At 46.8% G+C, this 14,183-nt stretch overlaps 1 protein-coding gene across 3 annotated transcripts in view; it reads right to left on the minus strand.

Moving 5' to 3' along the window:
- Window positions 1-3,405: 3,405 nt before the first annotated feature.
- DRP2 (dystrophin related protein 2) overlaps window positions 3,406-14,183 on the minus strand; it is a 44,971-nt gene continuing 34,193 nt past the window's right edge. For all 3 annotated transcript variants that reach the window (XM_007992283.3, XM_007992280.3, XM_007992284.3), the window contains 7 exons: window positions 13,297-13,433; window positions 12,934-12,999; window positions 12,609-12,674; window positions 11,592-11,735; window positions 9,311-9,548; window positions 7,716-7,836; window positions 3,406-7,387 (listed from right to left, as the gene is read on the minus strand). In XM_007992283.3, coding sequence (XP_007990474.1) covers window positions 7,263-7,387; window positions 7,716-7,836; window positions 9,311-9,548; window positions 11,592-11,735; window positions 12,609-12,674; window positions 12,934-12,999; window positions 13,297-13,433 — 897 coding nt within the window. In that variant the 3' untranslated portion in view covers window positions 3,406-7,262. The remainder of the gene's footprint in view (window positions 7,388-7,715; window positions 7,837-9,310; window positions 9,549-11,591; window positions 11,736-12,608; window positions 12,675-12,933; window positions 13,000-13,296; window positions 13,434-14,183) is intronic.

Consider the following 14,183-nt stretch of genomic DNA (forward strand, 5'->3'; position numbering starts at 1 on the left):
ACTCTGATTAGAAAATGGCAGATGTTATCAGCCTTGAGGCATCCTTCCAGAGTTCTTAGGGTAACTCCTAATGAATTAATCAAATCAAATTCCAATGCTATATGGTTAAGGTGAGAAGATTGGCTCCAAATCCCAATGCTATATGGTTAATATGAGATGTAGCGGGGGAGGGTATAGAGAAGTGATACAAATGGCAGCTCCAATATTTGGGTTGAATTACCATGCTGTAGTGGAACTCACACAAGGACGGAACTTGCCTTGGGCAAGCCCCTATGTTTTGTTTTATTTTGTTTATTTTGTTTTGAGATGGAGTCTCGCTCTATCGCCCAGGCTGTAGTGCAGTGGCACTATTTTGGCTCACTGCAACCTCCGCCTCCCGGGTTCAAGTGATTCGCCTGCTTCAGCCTCCCGAGTAGCAAGAATTACAGGCACCTGCCACCACACCTGGCTAATTTTTGTATTTTTAGTAGAGACGGGGTTTCACTATGTTGGCCAGGCTGGTCTCGAACTCCTGACCTCAGGTGATCTACCTGCCTCGGCCTCCCAAAGTGCTGGGATTACAGGCATAAGCCATCATGCCTGGCCGCCCCTATGCTTCTTAGAGCCTCTATTTTCTCATTGTAAATCGTGGGTGATAATGCTTACCACCAAGAAGCATCTGGGGGTTTTCTGGAAGTAGCCCAGCTAGCCCCAGGTCTGATCCCAATTGACAAAGTCAGTGCTGCTTTAGGAAATATACTCCCAAATTCTCTGTGCCACTTTTAGTGCTACTCCAAGTCAAAGTTAAGCCATGGGCAAAGGAGAGGTCATGTATGAGCAGGGCCTGTGAAGTTGGGATGGAGATGGCAGGAATGCTGGGGGAAATGCAAGGGAAAAAGTAAGACTAAGGGAGATAGGCGTGTTAAAGGCAAACAAAATGGAGCCCAGATTAGGAGAGAAGTTTGAGGATTGCTTGAAAACCAAGATGATATTTTAAAAAGACAGTTTTTTTTTTCAGAAACCCATAACTTAAAAGATGAGAATAAGGAGAAAGAACGAGGGAAAGGAGTTGAGTGTCAGAGGTAGAAGGTGGGGGAAGAGGCAGAGTTTGAAAAGATGATAGGCCTTTCCAGATAAAGGCAGGCAGGGGACTGATAGAAAGTACCTTGGGGTTATGCTGGAGAGACAGGCCAGTGAGTGTTTCACATGTGCCACAGCGGGCATCCAGGAGTGAAAGAGGTAGAAGAGCCCTCGTACAGCCTCTGTCTGATATTGCAGCCTGAGAACAGCCAGTGCTCTGCTGAGAGGCAGGGTGGTAGGGAAGACAACACAACAGGAAGGGGCAAGGGCAAACTAGTGTGTTTGCAATGCCTCTCCGTCTCCTCTGCTACCACTTCTCAACGTAACCCAGCGGGGCTGCTTCACCACTGCCCTCCAGTCACCCAAGGCTATTGCCGTTCTGACTTTCCACCCCACTCCAACGTACGCCTGCACACATTCACTCGGACACCTCAGAAAGTTTTCCTTTGCTATAGCTTAGTGATTTTGGCTTCTGTATGCTACAGACTTGTGTTGTCCAATATGGCATCCACTAGGCACATGTGGTTTTTGAGCACCACATGACTAGCCTGAGTTGAGATGTGCAGTAGGTGTAAAATAAACACTGGATTTCTATAAAGGAACTGCTCTGTGCCCACATCCTGATGACCTTACACTATCCACATAGGCCACACAGGCCAGGCTCAACTGCAGGCTGACTCAGGTCCTGGCATAACACCCTGTGATCCTCCCGGAACACAGGAAGACAGGCAGTCTTGTGAGAATTTGCTACAAGAGCATTTCTCAGTCATCTCCCTATCTTAAGGGAGGTTGCCATGAGGCAGCTTGTCACCTGCCTCCCTCATTCCAGTGAAGTATAGGGCTTTCTGCCTGCTTCACACTCCAGAGGGTACAGCTGCAGGCCATAAAACTGCTTAGCTGCAGTGTCGCATTGGCTACGCAGTACCAGGGGGTCCTATCATTCATGCTGCCTGTCATCTAGCCCCTTTTGTTGTCCTGTTATATTATTCTGTGGGACGAGGGATGCAGGGAGCTGATACCATTGCTGATCTTGCTTTTGCTATCTCTATAAGGAATAAACTGTCTGGATCTGTCTGGATCTCGTGTGTGTGTGTGTGTGTGTGTGTGTGTGTGTGTGTGTGTGTTTCCCCCAGCTGAATGTGTCAGCTTGCTTGATATTTCCAAAGACTTAGTTAAAAATATATTTTAGCTGGGCTCGGTGGCTCACGCCTGTAATCCCAGTACTTTGGGAGGCCGAGGCGGGCAGATCACGAGGTCAGGAGATTGAGACCATCCTGACTAACACGGTGAAACCCCATCTCTACTAAAAATACAAAAAATTAGCCGGGCATGGTGGTGGGCGCCTGTAGTCCCAGCTACTCGGGAGGCTGAGGCAGGAGAATGGCGTGAACCCGGGAGGCAGAGCTTGCAGTGAGCAGAGATCGTGCCACTGCACTCCAGCCTGGGTGACAGAGCGAGACTCCACCTCAAAAAAGTAAATATAAGTAAATATATATATATATATATATTTTAAATCTCATTAATAATTGTTTTATACTGATTACATGTTGAAAGGGTAATATTGTGGATATATTGGGTTATTAAAATTAATTCCATCTATTTATTTTTATTTTTGTAACATGGCTGCTGTAAAATTTAAAATTACATATGTGGCTTGCATTATTTTATACTGGACAGTGTTGCTATAGTTTGGTGAGAGGCTGAGGCAGGAGAATCGTTTGAACCCGTCAGGCAGAGGTTGCAGTGAGCCAATTGCGCAACTGCACTCCAGCCTGGGTGACAGAGTGAGATTCCATCTCAAAAAAAAAAAAAAGAAAGAAAAAGAAAAGAGGGACTGACAGGGTTTTACTTATTGACAGGATATATATATATATTTTATATATACATATTTATATATGTTATAAATATATATATATATATAGTGTGTGTGTATATATATCCATAATCTCAGAATAAAAGGTAGACCCTTAAACTGAATAAATATAATTTTACAAAAACTCAATGCATTGTCCTGACTTTTCTTACAATGCTTCGGGCTGGTGAAAAATCCTCAGACTGAGGAGGATGAAATTTGGAAACCATTGCTACATACAGCTCATCTCATAAGGCGCTAACTAGCTAATTTGGGGAGGGTTGGGAGGATGTTGAGAAGTGACTAATCCGGGTAACAGTGGCAGATGGGCCCAATGGGGAGGTCTTTTTGTGTCCCATAGGTGTTGGACTCATCTGGTGGCCTTATGTTTTACAGTACTTCTGTGGCTTCTTGGTCTACCCTCTCTTCCCACCCCTAAATAAGGGAAAGATATGAAATATCGGACTCGAAGAGTATAACCAGAGGAACCAAAGTAAACAAGTACAAATTTATTCTTTTCAAAGCAGAATTCAAGGGAAAGGGGGAAGGCACCACAGTGAGTGGCAAAGTTAACCAATTTGTTCCCAACCCTGTCCCTTTGTCCCCTAGACTTCCATGCCACCCTTGTCACCTCCCCCAAATCCTTTCCCCAATTTTCATCCTGTGACCAGTTCTTGCAGTCAGCAAGCAGCATAGCAGACTTTGGTCAGGCCTCAACACTGCCATAGGGGACAGCAAGGGCATTCAGCAGGCCCCCTCTCAAATGCGGCAGCTGTGGGAGAAGATGGACTCTGCGAGCTGAGCCCTGGCCTTGAGCCTTTCTTTCTCCCACAGCAATTGGTGTTAAAAGAGTAAGAAGTAGCTAAAGTGTTCCTTGTTCCCACGGGAGCCACACAGCTGAAGAATTAAGTCTCCACATCCCCAGGATAAGGCCCCCAGTTTTTTTCCCAGAACTGCTCGAGTTAAGATAGCTACTTTCTTGCTTATCTGTCACTTATGTGAAGAGAAATTGGATGGGATTTTTGGCCTTGAAATGGTGCCACAGGCCATGACTCTGCTGTTGAGAATGTGAGTTCAAATGCTGGATATGGAGCCCAAATCTTAAGCACACACATCAGGAAGCACAGGTATTCCTTAAAATGAATCCGGAGGAAAAACATCTCCTAGGATTGGCCTCTTCCTGGCCTCAGGTTTTCTTATTTTTGTGTCTTGCCAACCCATTTCCTGGAGCACCAAAAACTCAAACAGATTTCTCCGTAGGGAAATATTTCCCAACTTTGGGCCTTGAAGAAAATGGGCACTTGAGAGTCTTGATTCTAGCCTTTCTAATCTGGAGGGAAGGGTACATGTCCTCTCTAGGGAAGCATAGCACAGCCTGATTTCTTCCAGCTAGTCAGTCTTCCATGACAATGCCCAGTCAATGTGAATCCACTATGCTGTCACTGGAAGCAGAGGTATCCTCATAATGGCTTTTTGGCCTCTATCAAATTCTGTCAAGAAGAAATCACCTCTCAGTCCTAACTGTTCTTTGATACTATTTGACAATAACCCCAGCAAATGCTCACATACCTTATCATTGATGCTAATCCCACAGTCAGAAGGTTTTCTTTAGGCTACCAACCTAGCAACTCCCTTCACCATCCTTCTAGTGTAAGGCTATAAACTAGACAGTGCCATGCACAACACCCTTAGGAGACTAATACACAACAAGATGTCTAACGACATACAATACATTTTGGTAAATCCAATCCCAAGTTGGATTCATAGTACCCAAGGATCCATTTACTTTACTGTGGGAAAATTCCCCACACATACTGCAGTGACTGTCCCTTGACCCTTGAACAATATACTCACCTTAGGCATTAAGGTAAACACAGGACCACAAAGTGTGAGTGACCCCTTAGTGAGAATTCAACTCCTGACCTGCTGCTTCAGTCCACCTACAACACAAACCCTACATAACAAGATCTACATCTTTTCTACCATGCCTGGCCCACTGCAGTTGCCACAGGCCCTCAGCAGCCCAAGAGCTCTCAGGTGGGGTGGGGATAACAAAGGATTTTCCAGGACTTTTCTGGTAAAATATTGCTCCATAACATGTACCCACCTAAGGCTTAGGCAGGTATATGCCTCTAAGTCCTTGAGCCCTCTGTCCCACATTCCTGCCCACAATCTAAGTTCCTACAAATGTGCTCCCACTCTGACTGATGCCCAGATTCTATGATTGATGCCTGCCTACCACCTGCTCACCATCTATCCAGATACCCAGTTCTTCTGCCCAGAGACCTCATGAACACTAAGGCAGATGTTATGCTGTGAAGTCTGACACCCTGAACCTGTGGCTTAGTGGTGGAGGAGGCAACCGAAACCTTCTGGACCCAAGCCGCTGCCCTGCCTCCCCTGTGGCAGATCAAACTAGGTTCCTAGCAGTTCTACCCACTGGCCCACTGCTGGATTATAATACAACACCCCAACCATCACTCCCTCCTGATTGTGGTGGCAACTGTTGCTTTCTTTAGCCCTGAGCGAGATCATAAGAGCTGGAATGTTCTCTGCGTCTTAGCTGGCAAAGGCTAATAAAGGCCTGTTTGTCCTTTTCTGCATGGGGTGGGCAGAGCTTGGATTTGTTCTATTTTTGCACCTGAACCATTTAGGGGAGCCCAGGAAAATTTACCCAAGGTCCAGGTCTCAAGGGAACAAGATTTGGAATGAGTGAAGAGAACAGTGACCTTCCTGTTAGATTCTCTGTGACCACGGATTTCTGTTGCTTTGGTCTTGAGGACAGCCCACCCCAAACATCAATGGAGAGAGATATCCTAGGGGAGCAGCCAGGATACATCTATCTTTCCAACCAGAGGCTGGGGCTAACAAAGAGCAAGGCAGAACATTAATACTTCAAGAGGTATTAGAATTTAATGTGTGAGTGAGGCCAGGAGAGCACTGATGTACAGTAGATATGTAGAATAGATATGTATGTATATAAACTTAGGCAAATGAAGTCAACTGCAGGGCTCTAGGTTATAAAGCTCCTCTTGGTAGAAAGCTGTCTAAGTGGGCTCTGAATCTATTCAACATTCCCAAGCCCACTCCCCCACCCCTACTATCTATTCTGAACAGTTTCTGGATAAAGAGATCATGGTATATGTCGCTTAGGAAGAGTTAGTTCAGTTTGAGGATTGGATTCACCTTCCAGAGTTAGAACAATTTTAGGCACAGGAAGGCCTTGCTGTTGTCTGGGTGGAAAGCGGCCAGCTTCCTGATTTGTGGCCTGTGGCTCCTATGGAGGGGCCACTACACAGGGTGGCCAGCTGCAAATGCCTTATGATTAGCTGGGGACAATCAGCCACCTCACCTGATTCAGCCTGAGAGCTAGAAGGGTCACAGCCTGGAAGGGTGTTGGATGGCAGTCATACTACTCCAGACTTGAGGTGGGCTTCCTCTTCCTCACCCAAGGAAAGCAACACTCCCTTGCTTAGCAAGCTGCCACTGTGTTCCCAGGTCTGTGAGGACAGACTCAGAGGAGCAAAGGGTGGCTTCAGCCGGGTTTCCAGAGCAACTTGCAACCCAGTAGGTCTCTCAAAATGCTGAGGCCTTTAAGAAATAGGAAGATGTGGGGCAAAAAAAAAAAAAAAAAAAAAAATCTAAACCCGGAAGTATAGACGTAATGCTTCCAAATATAATGTGAAAGAACCAGAATGAACTGATCTCCCCTTAAGGAAGGTCTGTCAGGGACTGAGGCTAAAGAAAATGAAGATATTTGAGGAGAAGCCAGTACCTAGGTAGCATTAGGATGGCTAACGATCTGTCCTGGAGCTGAAGTAATAGAACACATACTGCCCAGACTTTTTCAGGGGCACCTGGGGCAGGGAAGGTGTCTCAGGGATACCCTTTTGCCTCCCTGAGTTGTGCCAGAGAGTACGGGTAAACCCTGTGGATTCATAATGCTGGAACCTTGGGGTAATTAGGCTTCTCTCTCTCCATAATTCCACGGAGAAGGAAGAGGGGCCAACGGGTACCACTTAGCTCTGCAAGGCAGCTTCTCTATTCCCCATCTGAATGGCCAAGTGATATTTGCCTGAGCTGCAACAGAAAGGTACTTAAAGGACTGACCTCAACCTTGAAGATTAAAGGGAACATTTCTAGAGGCAGAGGAATCATGCCTCCCCTTCTCCCATCACTGCCCGCACCCACCTCACATACCACCAGATCCCTGCTGCTGCCCAGAGCCCAAATAATACTAGTTAAGGAATGTGGGGCCAGTGGAAACTGGAAAGGTTGGATGAAGGCTGAGGAAAGGCTTTGACCGGAACCAGGAGAGGACAATGAACTATAGGATAGGGATCTGGCTCCATCAAGAGGCCAGCAGGGTGTTGGCAGTCACATCAGAACTTCGCACACTGGGGAAGGCGTGACGGAGTTTCTCCATGATGTCCTCCAAGCACAGGCTGACATCCTGGCTCTTTGACCCCACATCATCTGGGTTAAAAAAAATAGAGATTTGAGAAGAGAACTAGAGACTCCTTTATGAGGCAAGGGGCCAGATAGAGTTCGGCCAGCTGAAGGGCAGACCTGCCCACAGCATTTGCATCTTCTCAGCACAACGCCTAGTACATAGGTTGTGCTCAATGTACATTTATTTGTAGAATAAGCATATGAATTAATCAATCAGTAAATCAATCGTCCCTGACCTTAAGCACAAAGCCAAGAGGAGAAACCAGTCCCAGCCCTGCAAAGCATTGGGCAGGAAATCGAGGGCAGGACAAAGCCATGGAGAAAGGGGCGGGGAAGGGCCAGGGGAACTCACCTGCAGCCTCGGTGTCTGGAGTTGTCTGTCCCTTCTCCCGGGGGTGACTGCCTTCTGACTGCTGTGGAGAGGAAGCTAGGGACGAGCCTGCAGAGCCACTGCCATCTGATTCGGTGGGTGGCTAGCAAGAGGTAATGCATGACTTAAGTCACTTTGCCTTCCTGACCTTACTTTGACAGACTCCTGAGCTTAGAAGGGACCTGAGAGACTTCATACCATCCCTTTGCCCTTAGACTTTAAGAAGCTTTTGGTATTACCTAAAACAGTGGCCTCCACTTTTCAGAAACTTCTTAAAATATTGAATTACTCATTACCTTCTTCCTTTAACATGTGTCAAAGGCTCCCAGTTCTTGTAAGAATGGCATTGTAGGCCAGGCGCAGTGGCTCACACCTGTAATCCCAGCACTTTGGGAGGCCAAGGCGGGCGGATCACCTGAGGTCAGCCTAACCAACATGGAGAAACCCCGTCTCTACTAAAAATACAAAATTAGCCAGGCATGGCGGCCCATGCCTATAATCCCAGCTACTTGGGAGACTGAGGCAGGAGAATCACTTGAACCCAGGAGGCGGAGGTTGCGGTGAGCCAAGATCGAGCCATTACACTCCAGCCTGGGCAACAAGAACGAAACTCTGTCTCAAAAATAAAGAAAGAAAGAAAGAAAGAATGGCATTGTACCTAAAGGTCTCTTGCTGTCATTTCAGATATAAATAAGCTATTTAGAACACAATTCTCTCTGGAAATGTAGTTTCACACCTGATTCTTGGTTCATGACATAGCATATGTTAGAAACCTCCAGGAATCCATAGAGGCCATTCCTTGGAGGATCTGGGGAAGAGGCAGAAGAGTGGTATTTTCCATTACATATGATGACAATAATAGGTAACATTTATGAAGGGTGTACTAGATGCCTGGCATCAAGCTAAATTCCATAAATGCATTATCTCCTTTTGTGTTCACCACAATTCTATGAAGTTGGTACTGTTACCACCTCTGTTGTACAGATGAGGAAACTGGGGCTTAGAGAGGTTAACTAACTGTCCAAACACCCCACAGTCAATTGGCAGAGCCACATGCAAATCCAGAGCTGCCTGACTCCAGTACTATACCGCAGCACACACATTGCCTGTCAGAGATGAAAGGTGCAAAAAGGAACAAGAAACACCCTTAGATAGCACAAATCTTTCTCTTGCCAAACTTATCCAAACCCACTTCTTTCTAGCAAATACCATACTAGCAAAAATCAATGTTTTAGATGATTCTTGAAGTTTGTTCTTTTAGTATGGGATTCCAATGGGTTGTGAAGAAATAAGCCCTCAGAAGTCTTCTCTCTGCCCCAGGCCCCACAGTGACTGGAGAGTGACACACAGGATGGCATGGAAGGTAGGTGGAAGAGAGTTGGCTGGAGATGTGACCATACCAGTCTCTTCTTTCCCCCACCCCCCAACAACCGCAGGCCCAGTTCTCTTCAGGAAGCTACTTGAGAGCCACTGCCAAGGAGCTCTCTCTTGTGTCTTCTTTGCCACAGCCCTCAGCTCCCCAGCCCTTCCCCTGGGCTCAGAGGCCGCCCTGGCTCTTTTCCTGTCTCCAGCCTCACCTGCAGGAGAAGTTCCCTCAGACGCTGCAGCTGGGACTCTAGCTGCTTGTTGTGATCTTCGAGGATCTGCATGCGCGTCTCCAGGCGGCTCTTGTGTTGCCGAAGGATACGGGCCTCAGCCAGAAGCTCCTCATTGCGATGGTCTGGTGCTGCCTCAGTGGAGCCGTCAGCCAGAGTGGGTGCCTCAGCAGCCTCCTCATGCTGCCACTTCAGGCGCCTTAGCTCTCCCTGGAGAATCCTGCCATGGAGAGAGACACCAAGACCTATGGATCTAACAGGGCTCTGACTGTCCAGGTTTCAGATATCCCCTCAGGCCTAGGTGTGAACAATCCCTGTGCTCTTCCACCCCACCTCACCCCCACCCCCACCCCCAGTTGTGCTCTTGCTTGAATGGCCACATCCACTTCCTCTCCAGCACGTATGTCATTTACTCTGCCATCCTGAGACCTCAGAGCAGAGAAAGTTGACATTTTGCATAAGAAATGTCTCAGGGCTTTGATGTGCTGCTTTAGGGATTAATTCTGACCTTAAAATCAGGCAGAAACACAGTCTGCAAACAAAGGAGGCATTAGGGCCACTGACTCACCTACTCCATATTTAGATGTTTAGATTCCAAGGGAAAACATAACATAAACAAGAGACCACCTGTCTTGTCTCTTCTCTCCACAACCCTCCTCTTTGGCCTACTTTGAACACCCATGCTGTGTCATCAAAAAAACAAAAAACAAAAAACAAAAACAAAAAACAAATTCCAAACAGGTGGCCTACTTTTGGGGATATCACTTTTGGCTTTGTTCATTTTTTCTTTATTTGCAACAGAACAGTCACTCTCTGCCCAGTGTTTCCCAGGGCCTGCGGACTGCTGCTCAAAGGCAGTGTTTCTCAAATGATTCATGGTAAAAATTCAGGTTTTTTTTTTTCACTCTGTTATGGACCAGTATGTGGTCCCAATGCACATGACTAGTACATAGCTCACACCACGTGCAATTCATCACACAAGTTCAACAACACTCAAACTGGTCTCTACCCTATTCAATGAGATGAGTCTACTAATTCTGTGCTTGAATATCATAGCAATGTCAAATTGCTCTTGGACTGGTGACAAACTGGTCACAAACTGGCCCTGGTCTGCTCTTCACACTCTGAGTAGCACTGTTCTAAAGACTTGCTACTCCAAGTGTGGTCTGTGGAACAGCAGCATGGGCATCCACTGGGAGCTAGTGAGAAATGCAGAAACTCAGACCCCACCCAGATCTGTGACTTAGAATTTGTATTTTGCCAAGCTTCCCAAGTGACTATCTTATGCACTACTGTTTGCAAAGCACTGCTCTGAGGGGTACTATGAATTCCACTTCATGCCCCACAAGTGGCTTGGACCCTTCTTAGGTCCCTGCTGCCACCTTTACTTTATGGAAAGTCATGCCTTCCCTGTATTCTTCTTCACCATCCTTCTTCCAGACCTCAAATGCTCTATGTAGTGTCATCGTCCTCTGGAATACTTTTACTAGGTGATACATATTTCTTTCCACTTCCAACATTGAAAGGTCTCTGAGAGCAGGAACATGTCATACCCTCTCCTGTTTTCTCTATGCATTCTCTCTGCTTGCATCTCATGTGTTCTTGGAAAAATTTAGGTTACATTAAAAGGATTCAGGCTGGGCACAGTGGTTCATGCCCGTAATCCCAGCACTTTGGGAGGCCAGGGTGGGCGGATCACTTGAGGTCAGGAGTTCAAGACCAGCCTGGCCAACATGGTGAAACCCCATCTCTACTAAAAATACCAAAAAAAAAAAAAAAAAAAAAAAAAAAAAAAAAATTAGCCAGGCATGGTGGCGCATGCCTATAGTCCCAGTTATTCGGGAGGCTGACGCATGAGAATCGTTTGAACTCAGGAGCCGGAAGTTGCAAAGAGCCGAGATCACGACACTGCACTCCAGTCTGGGCAACAGAGTGAGACTCTGTCTCAAAAAAATAAAAAAATAAATTAAAAAATAAAAGGATTCAAATAATTATTATAATAGCTAGCATTTATTGAACCCTTACTATAAGCCAGGCACTGAGCCAAACACATTATATGCCTGATCTCATTTGGTCTTCACAAGTGATCCTAGGAGGCAGGTTTGATGATTATCATCCCCATTTTACAGATAAGGAAATAGAGGATTACAGAATTTAAGTAACTTGCTCAAGGTCAGACAGCTAGGATGTAGAAGTGCCTGAACTTAAATTCAATCTGTCTGCCTCAAGAACCCACACAGATTTCTGCTATCATCACGCCCACCGGTTCTCATCTTCCAAGTGGGCCAGGATTTTCTGTAGCTCTCCCTTGCTTTCTGTGGCCACACTGCATGGAGCCTGCTGTCCAAAGGCTGGTTCCCGGTCTGTGATGGGGCTGGAGTGCCGCAGCAGGTACTGGTCCTCGTCTCTGCGTGGGTATGGGGAAAGCAGAGTAGGTGGCCAGTTGTTGAACAGAGAAACAACTCAGGGCGTAAGTTCTCAGCTCTCAGCTCAGGCCCCAGGAAATGCATGCTGGAGGATTCACTTCTAAGTCACATCGAGAGGGAAAGGACGTATATTGAGACTTGAGAGGGATGAAAGTGTTCAAAGGAGGCAGAGGCTGTGGTTGGGGGTACTGAGAGAGTGTTTTCAGGATGCAGGTTTCTGGGTTCTACTTACAGCCCCCCGGGAAACAATGATCAAATCATTTCCCTTTCTGTGCTATTCCCCCACTCTACCCGCCTTTGTTTCCTCTTCCTCTAGGGGCATCTGAGTCCCAGTCAGGGCAGATTGATCCATGTAGCCAGCAGCTCCTAGGATCTCTGAGCAGGGTGGGGACCTCCCTGGAGACACAAGTCCCCTTCTCTGGGCTGTCATACCAGGGAGTTCCCTTGTTATACTTCAGCCAAGTCCCTGATGTCTCCTAGAGTTAGTGTAGCACTAGATAGGGCTTTGGCATCTTGACCACAAGATAATGGCTCCTTTCTGAAACTTCAGATGAGGGAGGGCATATTCTTTGTTCCTCAAAGTTGTGTATAGATGGATGGGATCTTGCAACAGGAAGGGACTTGGAAAGATGGCAGGGAGCTAGTACATCACTCATTTCCTAGGTCGATTGATAGAGGGAAGAGTGCCTTTCTTACTGAACATCATGCCCAGAAAGCAGTCTTCCTTCCTTAGGGAGCTAAGGATCCTAACCACCACACACCCCCATTCCCTGGAGGATATACCCTTCCCAAACAGTGGCACAAAGATCTCAAGGAGAGCTATTTCTGGCAAATAAGCAGCTGTGGAAACTCACATGCTGTCATCTGGGGACAGGCTGTCATTAAAGAAGGAGCAATTTTGACTTTCCATCTCAGCAAGCCTAGGAATAAAGAGCAGAGGCAGGAGAGAAAACAGGATGTGGGGCCTGCTTCCATCTCAAGGACTCTAATCTCACAACAGGATCACTGGCTTTGAGAGCTACCCCAACTACTCCTAAATATTGGGCCTTGCTGGCTGCAGCACACCCCACTCTGCACATCCCCTGGCCCTGACTCCATTCTCCTTGCCCTGACTGAAGATCTTTTCCCCTCAGACTTCCTACAATAGCTCCCACCCACCTCCCGCAAACCTGGTGGTACCTGCTGGCAAAATGCTCAATTCGGGAGTGCGTGTCGGCATGTGGCAACATCGGGGAAGAAGCCGGCCTAGAAGAAAGCAGCAAAGACTCGGAGGACCAAAGACTGGGCAGCCTGTTTCCTCCTCCCTCTCCTGCTCCCTACATTATGGACGTGGGCAAGAGCTGATGGGAACAAAATACAAAGATTGGATTCCAGTCTACTTCTCAGGCCAGAGTTCAGGCCAGGCCCAAGCTGAACTGCCCTATCACTAGTGGGATTTACCTTGGAACATTCTCCTAGACCACCTGGGACTCAGCTCCTTCACAGCCTACGATCGGGCTCAGTGAGGCTGCCCACAGCCCCTGCTCAGCCACCGGTACTCACGTCTCACTGTAGTCAGCCTCCAGCACTGATTGCACAGGCAGATAACCTCGTTGAGGGTGTTTGCTGAAATAATGCTTAGAGCGGAATTTGTTCTTTAAGGTTGTGGCAAAGTCCCTCATGTTCTCACTGGATGTGGTCTGAGGAGAACACAGGGCACAGGAACTTACCCTAATGGCTTCCAGATATACTGGGCAGGTGTGGCTGTTCTGCTAGAGCAGACAGCCTGCTGAGTAATCCACTCTTGCTCATGCCCACCATACCCTGCTCCTAGAAGAAGGTCTGGGAGGATATATGCCAAACTCTCAACACTGGTTGCCTCTGGGAAGTGAACTGGAGGGGTGGGGGCCAGGGTGAGGAGATAGGAGGACTTTCATTTTATACTTAAAAGAAAAATTAGTTGCCTCAGTTCCTCTAAAAGAAAAAAAAAAATTTGTAGAGACAGGGATCTCACTAATTCCTGGGCTCAAGAAATCCTCCTACCTCAGCCTCTCAAAGTGTTGGGATTACAGGTGTGAGCCACGGCATCCAACCTTTGTTTTATACTTTAAACACTTTTATATGATTTGAATATTTTATAATGAGCATATGTTTGTTAATTTTTAAAACACGTTTCTATGAATTCTAAGGATGTAGAGGATGAGCAGGTGGTAGAGGATTATCAGTCTACCAGATCCAGCCAGTTTTCCAGGTATGACTTTTCTAATGTTTTCTTTAAAATGATAATAAATGAAAAGTAAAAGGCATGGTCCCTGTTCTCACCAGGCCACACATTTCTGTGCCAACAGGATTTGAAGAGATGAAAGCTTGGACAGATGGATTGTGGGGCATCAGGTTGAAAAACAGGAGAGAGAATGGGGGAGAGAGAGCAGTGGTCGGAGCTGGGGATA

The sequence above is a fragment of the Chlorocebus sabaeus genome, chromosome X (genome assembly GCF_047675955.1).
Source record: "Chlorocebus sabaeus isolate Y175 chromosome X, mChlSab1.0.hap1, whole genome shotgun sequence".
NCBI classification, from domain to species: domain Eukaryota; kingdom Metazoa; phylum Chordata; class Mammalia; order Primates; family Cercopithecidae; genus Chlorocebus; species Chlorocebus sabaeus.